General features: G+C 41.6%; 1 protein-coding gene across 1 annotated transcript in view; it reads left to right on the plus strand.

Moving 5' to 3' along the window:
- The window catches only part of GRIN3A (glutamate ionotropic receptor NMDA type subunit 3A), a 67,663-nt gene that overhangs the window by 19,055 nt on the left and 34,704 nt on the right, over window positions 1-13,904 (plus strand). The window contains exons 2-3 of the mRNA XM_058823871.1: window positions 5,740-6,344; window positions 12,178-13,225. Of these exons, the coding sequence (XP_058679854.1) occupies window positions 5,740-6,344; window positions 12,178-13,225 (1,653 nt within the window). The remainder of the gene's footprint in view (window positions 1-5,739; window positions 6,345-12,177; window positions 13,226-13,904) is intronic.

The following is a 13,904-nucleotide window of genomic DNA, read 5'->3' on the forward strand; positions in this document are numbered from 1 at the left end:
TTTTGTGTAGCATTAGAGAAAGCAACCTCAAGTCATGTCTGTCTGGTCTAATAAAAGAAATAATTTTCAAGACAAACTAAGTCAAAATTTAAATTAAGCTAACTCCTGTGGTATAGTGATTTTTAAAATCAACAGTCAGTGCATTTTTAGGATTTGCCTGTAAGCATTGCCTGGATGGATGCCAGGCTTCTTTTACTGCAGGAATCAGGATAGCTCTGGCTAGTCTAAGAAAGCTTTTCTTTCAGAGCATTTAAACCCTCTGCAAAAAATGGTCTTTAGTGTGGGGACCAACCCTTTTTGAAATTACAGTCTTGGTCAAACAAGGGTGTATAAGGAGACAGATGGACAAGAGAAGGAAACAGGAATTTCTGACATCATCTCACAGGTTTTTGGTCCAAAGCAGGTCTGGGATTTTCTTCCCCAGAGAACCAGAAGTCTGCATAGCAGAAGCAGCTAAGTGCTGAGGGCAGAGCAGTTTTTTTGCTATAACAGGAGCTCACCTTCCCTCCGGAGCAGCCCTGTGGGCTGGGCAGGATCTGGGATGTGGTGCAGAGGGGGCACCTCGCAGCTGTCAGGAAGGGGGCAGGACTTCCCACAGTCTATCAGCTTCCAGCACAAACTCCTTCTTCAAGTATTGCCATTCCAGCAGAGGCAGGACAGATTTAAAAAAATAAAATAGCATTTCCTAGCACCTTTTCTCATAGCATGAAATCAGGAAGTGCCCATAGACTTTAAGGAATTGGGCTTTAGGCTTAAATTTTTCTAATTTCAACCGTGGAAAAAAATCAGTCCTCCTGGATTGAATCTGTGGCATCAGTTTGCTCACAGCTGCTGTTGAGCTCTGTTTTAGAGCTGTGAGTCCCCACAGCAGCACTGCAAGCCAGGAGGGTTTTTTCCTTCAGTGGAGCTTTCTCTGATCTGATTATATAGCCTGTTTTCTCCTTTATGTTTCTTATCAAAAATGTATATACTTATATATATATATATATCTATGTGTGTGTGTGTGTGTGTGTGTGTAAGCACTGCCTTTTCCCCAAGAGTCAGAGGGGAATAATATTTTCTGTGTGTTATTTACTTTTACACAGTTAGGAAAACAATGTTCACATCTATGCTTTTAACTCTGCTAATGAAGCTATTATAATGTCAAATAAAACGTACCGTGACTATGCCTAATTAGCATTACAAACTCGGTTGAAGGGATAAATGACCAGATCCTTCAGGGTGCAAGTCAGCCCAGGTCCAGGCGCTTGTGCTCACAAGATTTACAAGGATGGGTCTGCAGACTGATGAAATGGAGGCCTGGAAAGTGCTGCATTAATGAAATGCAAATCGTGTTTCAGCTGCTAAATGAACCTGCTCTCTCAGGTGTCTCAGGCAAAGGGAAAAACCTGTAAAAACTGCTCTGGTTGGGATACAGAAAGCAAATCAGTAGTTACGGTCTCTGTTGATGGGCAGGAGAAGAGACACATCAGACCGTGTACAGCTTAATGTTCCATGAATGGCTTGGTCCAGAGCCCACTGAAAGGCGGTGGAAAGACTGTCAGCATCTCACCCAAAGGCAGTTAGTCAGAAATTAAGGATTCGAGGTCTGTTCTTTGCCGAGTAAACAGTGAAGTCAGGTGGTCGTGGCTGGTTTATAAAACAGGAGTTAGTGACGTCCAATAAAAAATTAAGCACTCGTGGACATAGAAGATGTTTCTGCTAATGGCGCTGTGTAAACACATTATTAAAAAACAGACAGCAATTAGCATTATTCAAATAAGGTTAAATTGTGTAGTTTGAAGAAAAACTGGGGTAGATCACCAGTCTTCAATGGCAGCTTAAAGTCAAAGACATTTAAACTGAATTTTCATGTGAGTTTTAATTGTCATTTTAACTGAAATAGTCAAGCTCTGCTAATTTCAAAGGGAAGTAAAGAAGGAGTTTGCCTGAGAACTTTAATAAGGGTGGAGGAGAGTTCAATATACAGATGAAATCTCATAAATCTCTGTTCTCTGTTATTACCATGAAGCTGTACACATCTAAATTATCATTTCAGTTGTCAGGAACCTTCTCTGTGAAATTACACTGTCTCAGCAATTACCACTGAATTATTTAATAAATAATTTGTAGAAGTTCTTCATTAAAAAGCAGTAATTGTTGACTTTGAAGAGACACAAATCAACAAGAGATATGTAAAAGCATTAAGAACACTATAATATCAAAGGCTCTCTACTGAAATGTGACTTCTGTGTATTTTTCTTCAACTGCAACCTCCATACAAATGGCAAATAAACCTTTCAAAATATAATTAGGAAGGCTTAAAATCCAAATATCTCCAAAGAAGCATTCCCTTCCCTCAGTCCCAGTACAAAGGAAACCATTGATTACTTTTCCTCCCCAACACCTACAGGGATGTTCTTATGGTGTGCGGAGACAATGAGCTGAAACCTTAGCAGAAGTAATGCCTGGTGACTAAATTTTATGTATGCTATTGTATCAGAAAAATTCTGAAGACAGGTTTGCAGTCCAATACTCTTAGTAGAGAAGAGAGACTCTGCTGCTTTTTCAGGGCTGAATGTTTATCTTTCAAGCATCTTAGCAGGGAATTTAACAGCTAATAAATCACAGTGATGATAAGTGCTTTTGCCAGTGCATCTGTGGGCTCCTGAAGGTGATGTGATGGCTGAAGCACAGATGGTCTCACTCCGAGGAGCCCTTCTACACGCAGGCTCAAGTCCAAGCCAGGTTATCCCAAATAACACCTCTATTCAGGGAGGAGGAGTGTCTCAGCATGGGAATGGGCTGTTGCGCCGTGCTGACACATCCAGGTGTTCTGAACATAGGGCAGGGATCCCAGTGCTGGAGCTCCTGAGCACTAATGCTGTGGATGTGGTTCTTTGGGAGAGTCCAGCCCTGCAAGAACCTGAGAACTCCCAGTCAGGTGGAAACTGCCTTCACCTGCATTGCTGGGTAAAATTGCTTCCATTTTTCTGGTCCTGAGGCAGAGTTCCACGTTCTCTGGACTGTGTGTGCTTGGGGGACCCAGGGTAATGCCCAGTGATCTTTGGGTGTGGGTTTTCATCAGTTCAGAGTGTTCTAATACAGGAAGAATGGTTCAGTAGAGGAGCAGAAGCAGTCTTGCTATTGTGAAACTGCACATGTGCGCTGAGTTTGGCATGAGGACATAGAGATCTTCAAAGAGCTCAACCTGCTGGGTGAGGTGGAGAGACAGTGCTCACACAGTCTTATCCCTGCTGGGATATTCTGGATACTCTTACTCCCCAAATGGTCTGGGTATGACAGGTGCCAAAACCAGACCCAGGATAGGGTGAGCCGTACAAAAGCTCCAGTTTGTTTTTTGTTGTCTGGGCTGTTTGATGCAGCAGTATGGACGCAGCTGTTACTGCAAACATCTGTCACTCTCTGGTTGTTTTTCTGCATCTGGTAGATGCCATAGTACTGTGCTTGAGATGTTATCCTTCTGAAATACTGAAGGTGTTTGCTGCTCCCTGTAGAGGAATGATCAGATTGTGTGCTGTCCTTTGTATGTGCACAGAGGCTGTTCTGTGTATACTGAAAAACATTTCTTCTCACTGGCATTAACACTCGAATTAACTAAAGCTTGCAGAGTTTGGCCGATGGGAGGTGAATCATTGTGTACAAAATATTTCTACTTCTCCCTAATCTTGGACAAAGAGGACAAGGCAAATTCTTTCTACTCCCATCTATTTCCAGTGAGAGACTAACTGGAGTAAATTTACATTAATATCTCATAACCTCAGAAAAGAAGTTTGCTGTGATTCAGTTTGCAGGGACTAGCTTATTCAAGCCAGCTTCCCAAACCCTCTATGCACAGTGCTTTATTTCCCTCCTAAACTTATCGTGTGTTTTAATTAGTAGGCAATGCTTTCCTGCTCAGAACTCAGAAATTCTACACAGATGAGCTCCTTGTGCACTGAGTAACTTGTCCTTTATCAAAGAGTCATGCCTCTTGTGTCTTGCTGGCAGTACATGATGTGCATCAATTGTGGACAGTGTTCTGTTTAATTAGCTTGTTCTTGCATCTCGGTAAAAAAAAAAGGGGCCACAGGTACTAAACCCAAGAGATAACAAAAAGAACTGAGAACATCTTCAATTACAGCATTCTTTTTATCAAGCTCTGAATTTAAACTGTCTGGAAAACAGATTATGAGTTCATGTAGCTGCAAGTTAACACAATGGGCCTGCTGCTTATAGCCAGTACATAGCTCTTCAGGGTTTGGGGTTTTTTTGTGATTTCACCCCTTACATCTGTGTTGGAGTGCCCAGGGTTTTATTTAATAAAACTAGTGTAAATTGACCCATTATCATATTATTCTCAATTCAGAATGACATTTCTAAGATCCGTACACACTGAAGCCTGTTATTATCAGTGAAGTACTTTTAAAACCAAAATGACATTTTTTATTGAATTTGAAAAGGTTCGATCCCTCACATAATACACATTAACTACTGAGAACATAAGAGAAGGATGAACTGACCTAAAGTGTTTAGTAACATAATGGATAAAAAGATAAAATCCAGGTACCTGTGTAGGGTAATATACAATTTGAGTGGACATGAATACAGGCAGATGCTGACATAAAGTCACAACGAAGATCTCACAGACCAAAAGGTGCACTGGAACAGACATGACATTTTTTGGACAGCCTCATGGCTGGAATTGAGTGCCAGTGTAAAGTGGTACAACTTCTTTAGGAAAGCTACAGGAAAGATTGTCAAGTTCTCAACTGAAAAGCAAAAGTTGGAGTAATATATAATATGCTAGCTGAAAGCCTGGTAGAAACATTTTTGTAGGGCATAGAATTTTTTCATAGCAAATGCCGGAAATTGCTTGGATTCTTTAACTTCTTTTCTTTTTTACTAAAACTGTAGATAAAAAATTATTTTTAAGACCAGGGAAAAGACAGGAATGAGAGTAAAGGAAAAGAATGATCAAATAATAACTACTCACCTTAAGAGAACAGAGGAGTTAGCCTCAAATCCCCCTTCCTTTTCTGGAAAAGATAAAGCCAAGGGCAATGGTGTTGGGAAAAATAATGGGTCTAGTTCTGTAATAGCATCAATGACATGGTAACAAATGAGTATGAAATGCTTATTTATCAAATGTTTTCCAGCTCAGAAATCAGAGTCTGCGTATCTTAGACTCTTGTGCATTGAGTAACTTGTCCTGTGTTGTTGGTAGTACGTGATGTGCCTTGGTGGCAGACTGTGATCCATTTGATTAGGTTACTCATATGTCTGTAAAAAATCCCCCCCCTACACACATAAAAAAAGAGCCATAATAAAAAGAACTGAGGGAGTTTCCTTTTTTTTTTTTATTGTTTACCAATGAACCTTTCAGCATGCATTTGTAAATGGGTCACTAAATCGGCTGAACTTGAGCTGTAAGGAAATATCTTTTCATATCACTGTTAGGGGTGCAGGGAAATCTTTGCTTGAGAATGCTTTGAAATCCAAAAGGACAAGTGGGTAGAAAGAAGATATTCTCAGAAACAGGCTCATAAATGACTGCTGCAGTTGAGTCAAACTAGCAGAGGAAGCCCATGAATCACAGTCCATTTAGGCTGGGTGGGTGTAAATTTTCCTGTTGCTCACACAGTTCTGTTGATTGGCAGGTGGTCACTTTGAACTAAAGGAGAGTATAAAAATTAATCAGACTCATTAGCTTGTGTCCAGTATATTTCTGATCATTGTCTTTCATTTTTATAACCACAGAACCCCCTTCACCTGCAGATGAGCTTAGAAAACTCACTGAGTTCTGATGCTGATGTCACTTTCTCGATCCTCGCGATGAACAACTGGTACAATTTCAGCCTGATGCTGTGCCAGGAGGAGTGGAACATCACAGATTTTCTCTTCCTCACACAACAGAGCTCCAAGTTCCACCTGGGGTCCATTATAAACATCACAGCAAACCTCACTTCAACCAGTGACCTTCTGAACTACTTGCAGTTTTACCTGGAGAGCATCAAAGACACGACGTCGACCATGGTGATGTTTGGGTGTGACATGGAGAAAACGCGGAGGATTTTTGAGATAACCACGCAGTTTGGTGTGATGCCTCCAGAGCTGCACTGGATTATTGGGGATTCACAGAACGTGGAAGAGCTGAGGACAGAAGGCTTGCCCCTCGGTCTCATCGCTCACGGCAAGACAACTCAGTCGGTCTTCGAGCACTACGTGCAGGATGCCATGGAACTGGTGGCCAGGGCTGTGGCAGCAGCCACCATGATCCAGCCTGAGCTGGCTCTCATTCCAAGTACGATGAACTGCATGGACACGGAAGAGAGGAATATCACTTCAGGCCAGTATTTGTCAAAGTAAGTTTTGCCTTTTTTTCCCCCTTTAGGTAATATTTGCTGTATTGCAAGAAAAATAATTTTCTTCTCCCTCCCACCATTCTCTGTGGGTTAGCTATCATGCTGCTTACCCTCCCTCACAAACACATTTTTTTCAGTATTTTCTCCTGCTTCTTTACTTATTGGCAGATAATGAAATTTTAACTTTGCCACAGTGGGAGAGAAGCCAGAACTTCGAGATTCTGGTAGAAGAAGACAATGTTCCACAGAAGTAGAAACCACATAGTCAGCATAGGCTAGGTTACAGACTGTGCTCTGAATCGTGTATTTGTGTTTATTTATATAAGGTGGGCTACTGTCAAATTCTCTGAGATTTTAAGTGTACAAAACACAGAATATTTGCACTGTCTAAGCCCTCAGACAATATAAAGATGTGTAGTAGCCCTTGATAGTATGCTTCCATGGAAAAGAGAGGAAAAAGATGCACCTTCATCTCCTCAGAGGGTTTATTTTGGTGAGAGCACTCAAAAGTACAAAGTGCTGTCTCTGCTTCATGTCACTATGTAGAAGCCATTCCCAAAACTACTTGGGTGTTCCTGTTTAGAAATATTCAGTTTTTTAACATACGAGTGGAAAACTTACATGGTTCTTTCTGAAAACAAGCAAAAAATATCTTGGGTAATTACATTAATTCATCACTTAATCTACATCCAGCAACTGTTGCATGTTTTCCCCCCTTTACATCTGTTTTTCAACTTAAAGATTTTGTTGGACAGAGTTAGGATAAAAGTTCTTGAGGCATTTTTTGAGAAACATAATTTTTTCTTGGATATGTCTGCTCAATCATGAATACATTATTAACAGCACTGCTCAAAACACAACCATTTGAGACCCCAACATTTCCTTAGTCCACTTGTCCATTCAGAGTCAAAAACTCTCTGTTTCCAAAGAGTGGAAGAGGGCTTGGGAAATAAACACTGGACCAACTCACAATAACCCAGCGACATGTGATGTTTATTTTGCCACATTATTCTGGATATTTTATCTGAAAAGTAAAAGCAGAAGCCTTCTTAGAGTAACAAGAGGACAGCAGTTTTATGAATAGGCTTTTTGAGGTTTGAAGAAGAGATTTTAAAAAAAGAAAACAAAAATAAAACACTTAAATGTATTCATGAAAAATAATTCATCATTGATGCTCTCTACAGAGAACCATTAGCTTTTGTAGTGTTTTGTAGTTTTCACATCTGTGAAATTTCCTTTTTCCTTCATATTGGTAAAGGTATTGTGGAAGTGAAAGAAAGAACTGTGTGCTTAGCCTTGTTTTTTTCCCCTATGCATTTGCTTGTGAACGCTACTAAAGAGAAAATAACAGGTTAGAGAAACGCTTGTGCTAAATCAGTGCAGCTGTTTCTGCAGAGTTTGAGCGAGACAGGTACTGACGGCCAGAACTGTGTTTGCGTCAGCAGCACAACTGTTAACTCTGAGTGGTGCCATTAATTTCTCAGGTGTGGCATGCTGATGAGTGGCTTCACTGTGACCAACCTGGCCCATCTCACCAAGGGTTTAGGCGTTTTTAGCCCCCAAAGATGAACATTTTTGTCTGGTGCTTAACTGCTTTTTAGTAATGAGTGCATTTTTCTGTCTTAATGAACCCAATTGTCTTGGTGGGAAGCCGGGAGCTGCCATGCATGGGGATGGAGAAGGGGATGAGGGAGCAGAAGCAGTGCCTTCACCTCGCCTCTCTGCAATGGGTGGATGAACAGCAGCCACACTCTCTGGCACAGCCAGAGCTTCTTCTGCCAGCACTGATCTCATACTTTGGCTGTGCAGACATTTAAGTGAACCCAGGAGCAGAATAATGAGTTAGTGCATGGCAAAGCATGCTTGTATCTGCATGGATAGGGGTATAGATGTACAACCCCCTGAAGATTTTACTGTTGTAAGTCACTGTCCATTATTTCTCTTAGAATGAGATTGATTCCCTCATCTATTCTTGCCTGCTCACAGGAGAATCCTTGTTGATGGAACAAGGCATTAAAATTTCAAAGCCCCATCTTGTCTTATAGCTTTAATTAGTCTTACAGCTTTAACTCAGCTTCTTGGGTAATTTCATCAACCTGCTATTTCATAAGTCCATAAAATCACAGAATGGTTTGGGTTGGAAGGGACCTTAAACATGACATCATTCCACCTCCTCGTATGGGGAGGGACACCTTCCACTATCCCAGGTTGCTGCCAACCTGGTCTTGAGCTCTTCCAGGGATGGGGCAGCCACAGTTGCTTTGGGCAACCAGTGCCAGGGCCTCCCCGCCCTCACAGGGAAGAACTTATTCCCAGAATCCCATCTAACCCTGCCCTCTGGCAGTCTGTAGCCATTTCCTCTTGTCCTATCAGTAAGAAGTCTCTCCAGCTCTGTTGAAGTCCCTTTAGGGACTGCAAGTTCGCCCCAGAACCTCCTCTTTTTCCATGCCAGTTCTGGTTCTTGCCTCCAGTAAGCTTCCCAAAAAGAGAGGTGGAATGACCCAACCATCAAGCTTGAGAGAAAATAATTTCATTAAATCATTCTTAAATATACAACAAAGATACTGCTACTGGAGAGTGATAGTGCTGCTAAAGGTCTAAGGAGCAGTTCTTGTAACAAAGCACATGAGAAACAAAGCTGAAATGCGCAAATGACACACTTTGGACTCGTTGTTCAAACTGAACTGACTCTGATAAAGCCTTGATGCAGTTATCATAGACTGTCATTGTGAACGTCAGCTCCCATATATTGACACAGCATCAAGAAAATTCATTCAGCTGTCAGACTTGAGGATCTGGCCCTTCACCTTCTGAAATTTGTGCAGGCTGTCTTTCTATACAGATCTGTCAGTAGCCCTTCTGAAATAGCACTGCTCAGATACTGCCAGTGTGTCGGTGCAGTACCCAGCACTTGTAATTCCCAAAGATTCACACTGGAGATTTCTAGCTTAAAAAGTGTAGTCAGAGCCTCTTATCTGTTTCTTAAAGTTATTGAGTAAAGGAGTTTTCACTTGAAGTTGCTGGCACGAGTTTCACTGGTGCTGCTCACAGTGCATGCAAATTCTCAGCAGCCACAGCTGCTTGCGTATAAAACAAAGTGCTGTTAAAATGCTTCTCCAGCATGGTTCCCATCATTTATTTTGATTCATGTTCTGTCACTACAAAAAAATACAGAACATGCAAATCAGCTGCAAAGATAAGCCACCAACTCAATGAGGTGGTGAAGTTGTACATTGAAATGCTGCTGAATCTCTCTCAGGTACCCGCTCCTAACAGAACCACAGGATAGGTTCAGAGGGCTCGTTCTGCCCTTCTGGGGATGCTCACTTCTACTGTACAAGTCAGGGAACAGCACGCATTAATTCCAGTGGTCTCCTTCCAGCTTCAGAAATTTAATGTAATGCATTGTTCCATGGCTTCAGTCACGCCCAGAGCACCTGCTTTGCAGCATTCTCATGCCCAGGTCATGCTGTATTAGCAACATGGGGCCAAATTCTTGAGAACTTTGCAAGCTTATTCCACTTGAGGACTTGTGTCCCCCTGCTTTTGGCATTTTTGTGAACTGCTAAGTCTTTTGAGCACATCTCCTAAAAAAATTTTCACGCAGGTCCATCTACACACATGGAATGGTTTTACTGTTAACTGTCACAGTGATGGCTTCTGCCTGTATGCCCAGCAAGGCTTGTAAAGAAGTTGCACAATTTTTTACAGAGACTGAGGGAGATAAAAGTAAGAGAGAGATAAAACCCAAACAAGTTTATGGGCACATAAACCTTCCTTTAGTGCTAAAGATTGCCTGCTCCCATAAACTTTGTCTTGATAGTGTTTACATACACAAAGAGGGAAGTTACACCATCAGGTAGGAAGCATGGATTAGGAGGGAAGGAGTGGGTAAACAGTTGCAGACACCACTGATTACAGGAGCTATGGTGTCCTTTAACAGTGGACTGAATGGTAAAGGATTTAAAACATGAAAACTGCATTTATAGTTTATATACGTTTATATTTATAAACTGTCTGCGTTTTTAGGTGTGATTTCCTGACCCAAGCTAGCACATGTACAGATCATCTGCTTTTGAGAGTATTGTCTGTGTCATCTTTCTCCAAACTCAACCTACTCAAAGGAGACTGAGCAAGAACTGTGAAGCTGCTTTAGAGAAGGCTATCACAGACACAACCACACTCAAAACTAAAACATTTACTTTCAAAAATTTGCCTTTGCAAAGGGCTAAAATTTATATGACTTTGAGACTTAAACAGTGCAGAGTTTTAACTGCTGAAACCCCATCAAAAATCATCAAAAGTCATCAAAACAAAGTGTAGAGACCGGGCAGCAGTATGGATGTACACACACTTGCAACTGATTTATTGTTTTCAAATCAATTGAAGGTTATTTTTTTCCTCTGTAACTATTGATAAACAGTTAACTGTACTTAAAAGTTTATGTCTTCCTTATTGAGGCTGGAATGACAGCCTTTATACTTCTCCCAACACTTACTTTCATCCAATTCTCAGGATTAATGTGAAGTGCTATATTCTGCTACGACAGCTGAGTAGTCTGTCTTCTAAATGCCTCTTACTGAAAAAAAATGCACACGACTTGCCTTGCACCATATTAGCAACAATTTAACTTGGTTGTTTTTAATGGAACCAGTGTTTTAAGGCTTGTGCAGCCCCTGCCAAATGCATAGCAGCTCTGCTGTTAGCAGCCTGCAGTTCAGGTAGGCCTCTTACTGAAAAAAAATGCACACGACTTGCCTTGCACCATATTAGCAACAATTTAACTTGGTTGTTTTTAATGGAACCAGTGTTTTAAGGCTTGTGCAGCCCCTGCCAAATGCATAGCAGCTCTGCTGTTAGCAGCCTGCAGTTCAGGTAGGCATGGTGCTCACACTGAAAAGGATTTTCTACTTCAAACACTCAATTCCTACTGAGTTCCCAGCTCCTTTACCCATGTCGTTTTTAGCCTCTTTGATGATGGCTTGCCAGAAGCTGAATTCAACAGGCAGAGAGGACAACTACTAGCAAACACAGCCTTGCAATACAAAGGAAATACACAACTTAATTGTCAGTAACTGAAATAGTAAAAGCCCAGAATTCTCAATGCAAAATGTGCAGTGCAAAACTGGCACACTTCATGAGTTCTGCTTCAGTGGCAGCACTGCACATTTAAGAACATTACTTTTGCACATTTTTTTTAAAAACTGCTTTTTCAGTTGGGTTTTTTTCTTTGTAAGAATTAAAACTGACTGTCCTAGAGCAACCATCTTTCACTTTCTTCCTTTACTTTATTCTGAAGTGTCTAACAGTGATTTACCAATGCCAAATTTGCATTTTTGAATCCAGATTGGTTCACTTGAGAGTGCTTGAAAGCTGTTGACAGCACTTCAGTAGCCCCTCTTATGTAAGCTAGATCTTACTGAGATTATAGCATTTTTCTTGGAAGGACATTTCATACATAATTTCCACTCTTCCATTTTCATATGTATTTTTATCTAGGAAAGTGACAGCAGATCTGGTGAGTTCAGCTTAGAACTAACCTGTGTTTCATCAGTTTGTGAGGCAAAGGTAACTGAAAAAATTACTGTTCTTGTACTCATTTTTTCTAGTAAGTAAAAAAACACATCTTTCCCAAGGAGTTTTCATTTGCATTAGATAGTAGGGGAGCATCCTCATATAATTTAGTCATAAATTATGTGGCTGTTTCGTTGTACCACAGGATCTATGTGCTATGAATGGTCCAGGTGTTCAGCAACATCCCCGTCTACTCTCTTCAACATAAATTCATGATTCACCTGTCTGCTCTGACTCCTCTGCTTTCTCTCTCCAACAGGTTTTTAGCCAACACAACTTTTGATGGTCTCAGTGGCCGCATTAAGGTGAAGGGCTCATCCATTGTCAGCTCAGAAAATAATTTCTTCATCTGGAATCTGCAGCATGACCCCGTTGGAAACCCGATGTGGACACGCCTGGGGAGCTGGCAGGAAGGGAAGATCATCATGGACTATGGGATATGGCCAGAACAGGCACAGAGACACAAAAGTCACATGCAGCACCCCACCCGGCTCCACCTGAGGGTGGTGACTCTGATTGAGCATCCCTTTGTCTTCACAAGGGATGTAGATGATGAAGGTCTCTGCCCAGCAGGGCAGCTGTGCCTGGACCCGCTGACCAATGATTCAGGTGTGCTGGACAACCTGTTTGAAACCCTCCAAGGGGGCAATGACACCGTGCCCAATGAGCTGAAGAAGTGCTGCTATGGCTACTGTATTGACCTGCTGGAGAAGCTGGCTGAGGATATGAATTTTGATTTTGACTTGTACATTGTTGGGGATGGAAAATACGGTGCCTGGAAGAATGGCCACTGGACTGGGCTGGTGGGAGACCTTCTTGCTGGTACAGCTCACATGGCAGTGACATCATTCAGCATCAACACTGCCCGAAGCCAAGTGATTGATTTCACCAGCCCTTTCTTTTCAACCAGCTTGGGGATTTTGGTGAGGACCAAAGACACTGCAGCTCCTATTGGAGCCTTTATGTGGCCACTTCACTGGACTATGTGGCTGGGGATATTTGTTGCTCTTCACATCACAGCTGTATTCCTCACCTTGTATGAGTGGAAAAGTCCTTTTGGAATGACCCCTAGGGGAAGGAACAGGAACAAAGTGTTCTCCTTCTCCTCTGCCCTCAATGTCTGCTACGCGATCCTGTTTGGAAGAACAGCTGCCATCAAACCCCCAAAGTGCTGGACTGGAAGGTTTTTAATGAATCTCTGGGCTATATTCTGCTTGTTTTGCCTGTCGACATACACAGCCAACCTAGCTGCTGTCATGGTGGGAGAGAAAATATATGAAGAACTTTCTGGAATACATGACCCAAAGGTAAAGCATGTCTGTTTTTATTAACTCAGCCTTTTCTTTTCTCCATTCAAAATTCACTGCTGCATAATTTATGGTTTCTAACAAAATCAGAAAGTAATCTTTGTGGAAAACTGTGGTTGCAATTACTTACAACCTGGTGGCATTTCAGGAGGAAAGTTCAGTGAGATAGGACCTTGAAATACCCATAAGAATGTAGGGGGAAGGATTTAAAAGATTGAAGGTGAGGAGAAAGATGAAGTATTCTGGTACTGTCCACTGCAGAGAAGAATAATTGGTTCTACATGAAGATTAAGGATTTGAGTTCAGTTCCAAGTTCCCTTTGATGGGACTTGTTTAAATCAATTGGATGACTCAGGCCATCCTAAAATCTACTCAAACAAAACAACTGCACAGAATGAGATGAAACCATTGATCCTCTCTAGGTAGGATTTTTCAAGTATTTCACTGGTCATAATGCTGCTGGCAAAGGCAGTGCTGGCAAAATTCCCCATGAATGCTAAATGAAACATAGCAGAACTGAAATATTTTGAAAAATCCTACCTTATGCTTTAAAACAGAGGAATTCACTTTACAAGTAGTCAGGCATTTGATTTGCAGTGCAGTTTCTGCTGGGGAGCCATCATGGGAGGAGATGAGCATGCTGTAGACAACCCATCTGCAAAGAGCTCAGACTTCCTCC

The sequence above is a fragment of the Ammospiza caudacuta genome, chromosome Z (genome assembly GCF_027887145.1).
Source record: "Ammospiza caudacuta isolate bAmmCau1 chromosome Z, bAmmCau1.pri, whole genome shotgun sequence".
Classification (NCBI taxonomy): domain Eukaryota; kingdom Metazoa; phylum Chordata; class Aves; order Passeriformes; family Passerellidae; genus Ammospiza; species Ammospiza caudacuta.